The sequence below is a fragment of the Astatotilapia calliptera genome, chromosome 5, assembly GCF_900246225.1.
Source record: "Astatotilapia calliptera chromosome 5, fAstCal1.2, whole genome shotgun sequence".
Classification (NCBI taxonomy): Eukaryota; Metazoa; Chordata; class Actinopteri; order Cichliformes; family Cichlidae; genus Astatotilapia; species Astatotilapia calliptera.
Window position 1 is genome coordinate 2536769 of NC_039306.1, and position 10000 is coordinate 2546768.

General features: G+C 47.3%; 1 protein-coding gene across 6 annotated transcripts in view; it reads right to left on the bottom strand.

Moving 5' to 3' along the window:
* The window catches only part of rnf123 (ring finger protein 123), a 112898-nt gene that overhangs the window by 75357 nt on the left and 27541 nt on the right, over positions 1-10000 (bottom strand). For 5 of the 6 annotated variants that reach the window (XR_003272367.1, XM_026166582.1, XM_026166581.1 and 2 more), the window contains 5 exons: positions 7720-7807; positions 6420-6507; positions 4165-4249; positions 2830-2856; positions 283-422 (listed from right to left, as the gene is read on the bottom strand). Coding sequence is in view for 5 of the 6 variants with exons in the window: in XM_026166582.1 (XP_026022367.1) it covers positions 283-422; positions 2830-2856; positions 4165-4249; positions 6420-6507; positions 7720-7807 (428 nt within the window). In the remaining variant the exon portion in view is untranslated. The remainder of the gene's footprint in view (positions 1-282; positions 423-2829; positions 2857-4164; positions 4250-6419; positions 6508-7719; positions 7808-10000) is intronic. The other variant, XM_026166578.1, reaches the window with a different exon arrangement.

The window sequence follows — 10000 nt, forward strand, 5'->3', positions numbered from 1 at the left end:
GACTGAAACGAATGATCTGCGTTTATGAAGAGCTCCAATCAAACTTTACTTCAGTATCAGTAATTAATAAAGTGAGTCGGAGGTACTGAGTATAAATATTAAAGACATTATTAAACATGCTGTAACGGGACATGAATACTAATGAGAGAATTTCAGGGTTTTTAAGCACTCGTCGTTTCTGTTGATGTTTAAATAATGAGAGTTGGTGTTTCTGGACCTTCTATTCAACGCCGCGTCCTGCGCGTCCTCCCCCGCACCTGCTGGGACTCTGGTTGTTCTTACCTCCTGGATCATGCCGATGAACTCTGAGAAGGCCCAGTTGAGTTGGTTCAGGACGCTGTTGAGGAAAGAGGCGGCCATGTCTTTATCCATGCTGAGCAGCTCCGCCATGTGTCTCTGCAGCAGCAACGACGGGCACGGCTCTGAACCAATCAGATGACAGAGGACAGGTGAGCAGAGAGAAAGCAGAGGACCGGACGCTGCCCGGCCCGCCCCGGCAGCAGCAGCAGGTGTAGGACGCCGTGTGGACAGCGTTACAGACACTCGCCGTTTCCTCTATGTGCATGTACAATGACAATAAAGGCCTATTCTATTCTACTCTATTCTATTCTACATGTCTGTCATATTCTTCAAAACCAAAGCAAACATGAGTGAAAGGAAACGGGACACCGAGGGAAAACGGTCACAGACACGCAGAGGAGGGACGGAGGAGGAAGGACACGGCAAAGAGAGCAGGGAACACTGAGGAGAGGAGGAGGAGGCAGCAAATAGATGAAGGACGGCTCTCTGGCGCTTCGGCCTCCTCCGGGAGCTGACGGCAGCTCCGTGGAGTCATTAAATCCAATCCTCTCTGCCCTCTGAACAATATAACAAAAAACACCCGCTGAGTCTCAAGTACGATGCTGTGAGATGCGTCCCAGTTGGGGTTTATTACTGGGGCGGGTTTTGATAATTAATTTATCGATTGGCTTGAATAACGTGATATCGATTCATTAAAATCCTGAATCGATTTTTGAAATATAAATTTATTTTGCCCAAAACGCCAGAATCTCAGGTTAAACCTCACAAAATTTAAACAACCACCAAAACAGTAAATGAGAGCAGGAACACGATTCTGCACGAAGACATAAACACAAAGGGGGATCTGAGGGGATCTGCGCCATCTCGATGGTCTGTTAGGTCCAAAGACGGTGGTACTGCCTGGGTCTGCCTTGAGCTGATCCCCGGTTGGGCCCTGCTGATTCGACTCCCTGAATGCTGCAGTTTTATCGTGGGGGTGTTGATTCCTGTGCATGAGAGTTTCTATAGAGAGGTGTAAATATGGGCTGTCTGGATACACGAATGTGATGAGGCTGAGAGCCATACAGGGGTAAAGGGGTGGGGGGATGGTGGGAGGGGTTCACATGATGGGTTTTCTGGTTTCCTCACTTTTTTTTTCTTTTTTTTTTTTTTTTGAGTTCTTTGTTTTGTTTTTGTTTGTTTTAAAAAAATTCTGTAATTATCAATGTTGTTATGCTATTATTATTATTATTATTATTAAAAAGAAAAAATATGTAGTGATCTGAATTATAATATTTGTGACTGTCTGAAGCAAAGTTTCCCAGATTCAAATCGAATCGATTCTAGAAACCAGTGACGATACCCAGTCCTATTTATTACTGGGATTACTGAGTTTTTCTGGGCTCCATCAGCACAGCTACAGATTTGATTTCTTATGACTGAAGGAAACTAAAAAATAAAAAGTGCCGCAGCCGTTTACACGGAGCACAAATATGAATCCAATTAACAATGAAACGAAGCTATTAGGCCTCGAGCTTTAAACCGAGGCAGCCGCCACGAGCGCACAGCAGCTGCATTATGAGCACCACCCAGACCGCCTCCGCCTTTTATACTTGTCCGTTTTTCCACCGAACGACGTCCAAAGATGAGCTCACAGTAAGACAACAATCCAACAGAGTTTCTGTAATGAGTCATAATGAAGAACGAAGGAAAAAGCTCGATGTGGACATCACGCGAGACAGACTCCAAGTATCCAGAGCAGGATGTCGAACTCTTCTTCTGCTGCGGGAAACAAACAGCTCACTTTGGTCTCAGGCCAGACCAGCGAGCGCCGCGTCAGCGTGAAGACGTTCAACGACACGTGTAACCTGTGACGTGCGAGCACGCCTCACTTTGAATGCCTGTTGCCTGTCAGATGATAAGAAACGAGTCAAACTCTCGACTGTCCTGTGATTACCAAACAACCTTTCTGCTCATTTTTGGCAGTAATCTATTTTAAAGTCAACAGTGAAAAAAATGGAATTTTTTATTTTTTTTATTTAAACCTTATAGTACATAGAAAAGAATAGAATAGACTAGAATAATCCTTTAATTGTCCCACAAGGGGAAGTTTGGTTGTAACAGCAGCCAAAACGACACATATTACCATAACTGTTATTATTATATTACTAAATCACCTGAACGGTGGGTCTTTATCACCAAGAAAAGAAACAGACTCTGAAATAACTTTCAAGAATTGTCCACAGACTGGAGTCTTTGCTGGGCCAATTCTGGCCCCTGGGCCTTATGTTTGACACCCCTGATCTAAAGCAAAAAATGACAAAGATTCAGATCAGCTGGAGAGGAAAAAAAACCCTCAACGGGGGCAGCTGTGCCTCCAACCTGAAACGCTGAGTATCGACCGAGTTCCACCAGAGGGTCGTTTATAGATTAAGTACAACGTGCACTTCTGGCTGAGTCAGGCTCAGGAGGCTCAGGAGAGCAGAAGGAAGGGAGCAGGAGACAGAGACAGCGAGGACAACACTGGGAGAGGTGAAATGATCAACTTACTCTGGAAACTAGCAATGGACAGATCTCCTGAAAGGCATGCAAAGGAGAAGCACAGAGAAGTCAGCGTCCGTGCAGGAGTAAGACTCGGGTGGGACACAAACAGGATTCAGCACCACGGACAGAGCTTCTGTCCCAGTTCATATTCACGACACAGTCACTACCACGCCCTCTGACTTCAGCCACGCCCTCCGACCCATGCCACGCCCTGAGTCTGACCAATTACTCATCTTTAACCTCTGGTGTTTGCACTCTCAGTGTACCACCCTCATCCATCCCTCAGTTTTAGAGACGAGGAGAGGGGTTCGAGCTCTGTGCCTGCGCTCTGTACGCTGACCCAGCAGATCATCAGCAGGAATAACAAACTGGGAAACACGAGCGCCCAAACCTGATGGGAGGCGTAGCATAGTGTAGTCGGCATGCTGGACGTAGAAGAGGCAGTGGCTCTATCACTCCGTCTCTATTCTGTGTTTATTCTGTCTCTACTGAATCTCTATTCTGTCCTTTGGGAGTGCGCTGAGAAGCTGGAAGGAGCACTCCGAGTGAGGCAGACAGATCCAAGACAGTCAGTGAAGAGGAGGAGGAACTGAGGGAAGCTACGAAGAGGACGAAGATTGGACGGTGCAGATAAAACACCTGTGCAGGTATGGAGACGTCCAGGAGAGAGGCTGGTGTATAACTGACCTAAAGTAATGAATGAATTTCCCCTTTAAAAGAATTTAGTGAGCTACTTTCCTTTTTGCACTGTTGTTATTTGAGTGTGTCGAGCAGTTTTATTGCATTTGGCTTTTATTTTTCCACCCTGAGCTCTTTAAAAGAGTCAGTGAGGGGGTGCAGGGCAGGTGTTTTTGGATGCAGACGCTCCCATAAAGCACCGCAGGCCGGGATCAGAGGGCGTGAACGGGCTGCTAAAGTGCCTCCACGTGACGATCCACAGCTCGGCGTGCGAGGACCGAGCAGCGCTTCACTCTGAGAGCAGATGTTTCTGCATGATGTCAACGGCGAGTCGAGGCCGTCTGTGTTTTTCAGCACAAACACTGAAGCGCTGCAGAGCCGCTTCCTAAAATAAAACGTCAGTCTTCATCTCGGCACAAACATCACACACAACTTTGGTGATTCATTTCTGACGTTCACCTCCACAAACGCTGATGATTAAAGCCGTAAATCACAGCGGCAGAGCTGCGGCAAAAATAAACTGCAGACGAGGCCGCCGCCTCAATTTATTTATGGAAATTCATGAAAGAGCGAGCACCTGAACCGGGAGCGTGCTGCAAACCAAGAGGAGGAGACGGGAGCTGATGACAGGCATGCACAGACAGAACAGCAAAGAGCACCTACTCTGCAGACTGGGCAGGTTGGCATCCTCGGGTTTGGTTTTCAGCAGATGAGGGAGGCGAGTGTATCTGTAGCCAAAACCACAACCCTGAGGAAGAGAGAGGGATGAAGGTCAGCAGAGCTGCAGGGAGACAGCTTCTCTCAGTCAAACTGCAAAAACACTGGAGCGTCTGGAAGATGATCGCTGAAGCATCAGTGCTGATCATCTTCCAGACGCTGCTTTACTTCTTGCAGCACTAACACTTCATCAGTGCTGATTTCACTGATTAATTAACAATAAACGATCAATAAATGTTTGTGTTAGACAACAAATACTGAGCAAAAGCCCGAACACGTCACTGTATCTTTGTTAAACGGCCGTGATGACCTAAAGAACTGGTTAAACGCTGATTTTCATCTTAAAGAAAGACGCCATGTCTGCTTGTGCTGACCGGCCTCTCTCGACCACTCAGGGCGGTGCATCCGTCAGTCTGTTCAAAGCTTGGCTGTGATTGGTGACAGCCGCTGCTCCACTTTCACCTGAGGCAAGACAGCGTGAACATGTTAACCCTTTGCGAGCTTCATTTCGTGGAGGATTCCTATAGAGACTGAATGTGTTGGTGCATTAGTCTGAACACTGCGGTCTGCTGATCCTCAGTAAACACCTTCAGTTCTTTCAGCTGTTGCCCTTCATACAGGAGCTGCTTCTACTTTTGCTCCAGTCTCACTCCGACTCTCTGGCCTCGAGCTCAACCTCGTCATCCTGTAAAGATACTGTTCTGTTGTCGGCTTCCTGTGAAGCTCTGCTTCTTTTAAATGTGCTGCATGAACAGACTTCACCGTGGCCCAGAGCTGACGGCAGGATCGCAGCACCTGCTCATAACAGCTGAGCAAGTAAAATTGATTTATAGCGCTTTTCACAGATAAAAACCACAAAGTGCTTTAATACACAAGAAATGGAAATATAAAACAACGCAACTGTAAATAAAACAACATAAGAGGAAATTAATAAAATGCTTTTCTAAATAAAAATGTCTGCAGCTGTTTTTTAAAACAATGAGTCCGTGCAGCGTAGAGACCGTGGGAGAGACTCCACAGCCGTGGGGCGCTGCCACCAGCGCCTCTGATCTAATGACCGTAAAGCTCGAGAAGATGAGTGCCGTGTCAGCAGGTCTGATAAATATTGGAGACCATGTAGGGCCCTACATGGTCTCCAATATTTATCAGACCTGCTCTAAAGGTTACAGCTAAAATTTTAAAATCAAACCTAAAACTTACAGGCAACCAGTGAAGGGAAGCTGAAACTGGAGTAACACGAGACCTCCTCTTGGAGCCTGTTAACAGTCGCGCCGCAGCCTTCTGCGCCGTCTGAAGACGATTTAAGGCTGATTTGTTAAAACAAGTAAAAGGTTACAGTAGTCTAACCGAGAGGAAGTAAAAGCACGAATAATCACCTCAAGTTCAGGCTTTGACTCCATTAGTCTGAGTTTAGAAACATTCAGTAAATGATAAAAACAGTTTCGGACCGGCTGCTCGAGCGACAGCGAGCTGTCAGACATGGCACCGAGGTTTCTGAGGCTCGATTTTACAGGAGGGTCTAAGAAGCTGATACGCTGAGTTTCTGTCTTATCAGAGTTTAGTTGGAGGGAATTGTCATTTAACCGCTGGTTGATTTCTGTCAACCAATGACTTCAATTAGACAATTTATAAAAGTCAGAAATCCTGAAGGAACAGTACAGTTGGATGTCATCAGCATAGAGATGATAGGAGATATTTTTATAGCGCTTAATAATTTGGCTCGGGGGGAATATATAAAGCAGAACTAGAACTGGACCCAGGACAGGTCCCTGAGGCTCCACGATTCATGAACAGTAAAAGATCTCTCACACAAATATGACATTTTAAAACAACAGCAGTAATCCCAAACAAGTTCTCGAGTCTGTTTATCAGGATGCTGTGATCTACAGCATCAAAAGCAGAGCCGAGATCCAGCAGGACCAGCACTGCGTCCTCTCCAGAGTCTGCTGCCATCAAGACATCAGTGGATACTGTAAGGGAGGCCGTTTCAGTGGGATGCAATTTACAAAAACCAGACTGGAAAGTGTCCATAACTGTTTCCTGGATAAAAATGCAGTTAAGTTGTTCTACTACTACGTTTTCTAAAACCTTCTATATAAAAGGCAGTTTGGATATTGGCCTGTTAGGAGTGTGTGTGTGTGTGTGTGTGTGTGTGTGTGTGTGTGTGTGTGTGTGTGTGTGTGTGTGTGTGTGTCTCTCACCCTCCACAGTCTGACCAGGATCCAGTTGGTCTGGGCCCAGGGTCTCTGCTCGTACGGAGCCAGCAGGTTCTTCATCATGGCCACTCGCCTGGAATCAGACAGGTGAGCATCAACACGTCACTTCCTGTCAGCTCCGACACATAAACATCATTTCAGTGGGAGCAGCTGTTTCCATGACAGCTGAACAGCTGCTCTGATGCTGCTAACGTCACCGCAGACGTTGAGTGAGCAGAGCTCTGGCTCGGCTCGCACATCAGGCTCGATTACAGCAGCTAAAAAGGCACAAACAATAAAAACAATGCACCCACTTCTCACCCAGCTGTCAGAGTGCGAGCGTGCTACACGTGGAGAGGACTAACACACAGCCCTCGGGCGTGGACCGAGGGAGGAAGCGGCGGCGGCGGCACACATCGTGTAACTTCCCTGTGAGCAGACAGAGCTGAAGGACGTTTAATCCTGACTGATGCTCAGAAACGATGCCGTGTGTCGTTTAGTGTAAGGAGACAAACTAGGCCGCTCATCACGAGCTGCACGCCGGACACACGTTGATCCATCAGCTGTGGCGAGCTGACACCACATGACATCAATCCCTTCAGGAGCTCCGTTTGTGAGCGCAGCTGTTATTCACATCAGACTGCCCGCCGTCTCTGCCGACGCCCCGCTGCTGGTCCCGCCCTGATGTTTGAACCCTGCCGGCAGGTTTCAGGGTCAGAGGTCAGATGAAAACAGCTCTCAGAGTGGGTGTAGTGCATGGATCCAACTACACCACCCCACAAACTCCAGCATGTTACAGAGGGCACAGCGTGGCTTTATTAAACCCTCTAACAGCCTTAAATGCTGCCAGCCAATAAGAATCCACCATTAGCAGATTTAGACTTTCTATTTTAAATGCGTCTCATCGCAAAGACTCGAGCGCTGCGTCCGAATTCACACAGGAGGGGAGCCGCTGGTATTTAATGTGGCATGCTGATTGGTTGGTTCAAAGACAACTGGAGCCACGGGATTGGACCGCTGCAGGACATGAGCTCACGGCCGCCCCTCTCGGTGGAGCAGCGGTTAGCGCCATCGGCTCACAGCAGGAAGCGTCTCCCCAAGGTCGCAGGTTTCCTCCCACACGCCAAGCACGCGCTCGTTAGCTTAACTGACTGCAGGTGAGAGAGTGAGTGGCGAGTGTGCGTCACCCGCGATGGACTGGCCACCTGTCCAGGTGGGATGGGCGAGTAAGTGTTTACTGATCACTGAAGAGCAGCAGCTCAGTCACCCTGAAGGTTTTTCTGGAAAACAATCAAACCAGACTCACTGCTCCTCCGGGATCCTCTCCACAGCCCTGAGGGATTGTGGGTAACAGACGTAGCTGGCCAGCGCCTGCATCAGAGAGTCTTTGATATCTGTGGAGAGAGAGCAGATCAGAGATTCAAAGACAGCTGGAAAAATAAACATTGCAGCAGGAAAACAGCTTTACTGCGCGTGTGCAGCAGCGCCCCCTGCTGTTTGCTTCCAGGTCAGTCTCACACACACACGATCAGTTACACCTTTCTAATGACACACTGTTATCAGCAGGCTCTCACTTTCCCATCCTCTACCCTTCCTCCTCCTCATCTTCAGTCTCCTCATTAAAAATGGCAGTGAGGCGCGTCTAAGCCATTACATCCACTCAGTCTCCTCCGCTGTCCTCCAGCAGGACTTCATAATTAACAGGTCCCGCCTCGCCGTTTGGACCAGACCGCTCGAGGCCGGATTTCCCCGCACGGCGTTTTATCTCAGATGATGGATGGAACTGCTGAGCTCATCATTTCTGCTGCGAGGCGTCCCGCGGTCCTCGGGGGATTCGGTTCATTAGTTATGGTGGGCTCCAGTGCTCGCCCTCCGTCTCCTCGTAGATGCACGTTCGGTATGAATGTGAAGCTGCTACGTCACCTCGTTCAAGTTATCACATTCACACATCCCCGGGCAGGCGGTGTCGACGCCACCCCATCAGCCGTTTCCAGGCGACGGGTCACAAACTGAGGCTAAATGTTCCGTCCTCAGCCTGGATCCAGATCAGCTCTCTGGATTACACCAAGAGGATCAGGAACCTTTGACTGTGGGTGGGACCCATGTGACCTGCTCACACGACACCCTCCTACAGTTCTGGCCAACATGCAAACATCTCCACCCCTGTAAGGTGGTCATTCATAGACAAGAGATAGTGAGGGGCTCAGAGGAGAGCCGCTGCTCCTCTATATGGAAGGGAGGCAGTGGAGGAGGTTCAGCATCTGACCAGGAGGCCCAGCACACACAGCTGGAGATTACAGAACCCACAGAACAGCTGGAGGAGGTGGAGGTCCAGGAGTGGGTGGGTGGAGTAAGTGTTGACCACCCAGCAGGGGGCGCTGCTGCACAGAGGGGCTAGCTTCCTCTGACTGGAGCTGATCTGCACTAAAAGACAAACACGGGTAGAGCAGGGCGATATGGCCAAAAATATTTATCACGATATATATTTGAAAATTTGCGATAACGATATAACTGACGATATAATTGATGCGAGACAAAATACAACTCCACAACATTACTAGCGCAAAAAGACAACCTTCCATTTATTTTCACTTAAACAAGCAGCTGTTTTTATGTACATTAAAGCTTTATAAAAATGTAACAGTGCAAATGCAAATTCCTTGCTGAAAGTTTAACCAAAAGGCATTTCCAGTAGAAATGGGCTGACATATCCTGAGCATAACCATGTATAATATCCACTGAAGTTAAAAAGAGGAGCTTTGCAACATTAAACTGCAGTGTGCAGTACGTATTTTTCGGACCATAAGGTGCACGGGATTATAAGGCACATTAAGCGAAACAAAGCAGTCAGATAAATCAAACTTTATTAAACTCATTCTTCTTGCTTCCTCCACTTCTGTACCATTGATTCATTAATGTTGAATTCTCTGGCAGCTGCTCTATTCCCATGTTGTTGCAGTATATTAATGACTAACCTCGTATTGTGGATGGATTATCTCAGTTGTTCTCCTGACTGAAGTTTGGTCCGTTTACAGCATCCTGCCATGCGATTGCATTTGTCTCTAACCATGAGGAACTTTAACGTTAACTTTTATAGGTGGAAAAGTGTTAGTGTTCGTCCTCCAGCTTCACTGTTTATGTTATGCTAACATAGCTGTGTCGCTAGCGATCACGTAGCACATCATTATATACCAGCTAGCCCAACTTCAGTAACCCTACAAACGTCACTGCTGTTTAGTTTCCTGTCTTCATTTATGTTGGAAGTGATAGCAGAGCTGTACGTTTGAATGTTTCAGAAATCTCTCAGTCAGAACATGCAATATCATGCTTAGGTAACTAGCGAAACTAGCGAGCTAACTTCCGCTAGCTTCCTGCTAACTTCTAACTCCGTTAAATGTAATAAATTTTGTTTTCATGGATGCCTGGAAGTTAAACTTTATAGTTACACCTGGTAAAGCAGCAATGCTGATCGTTTTATTAAAGATGAAAGAATTTAGACAGTTTTTAACTCTAAGTGATGCTGCAGTGTTGTTTGACCTGAAGTATACGGAGTTTAGGACCCAGATTACTCCCAGATTTAAGAGCAT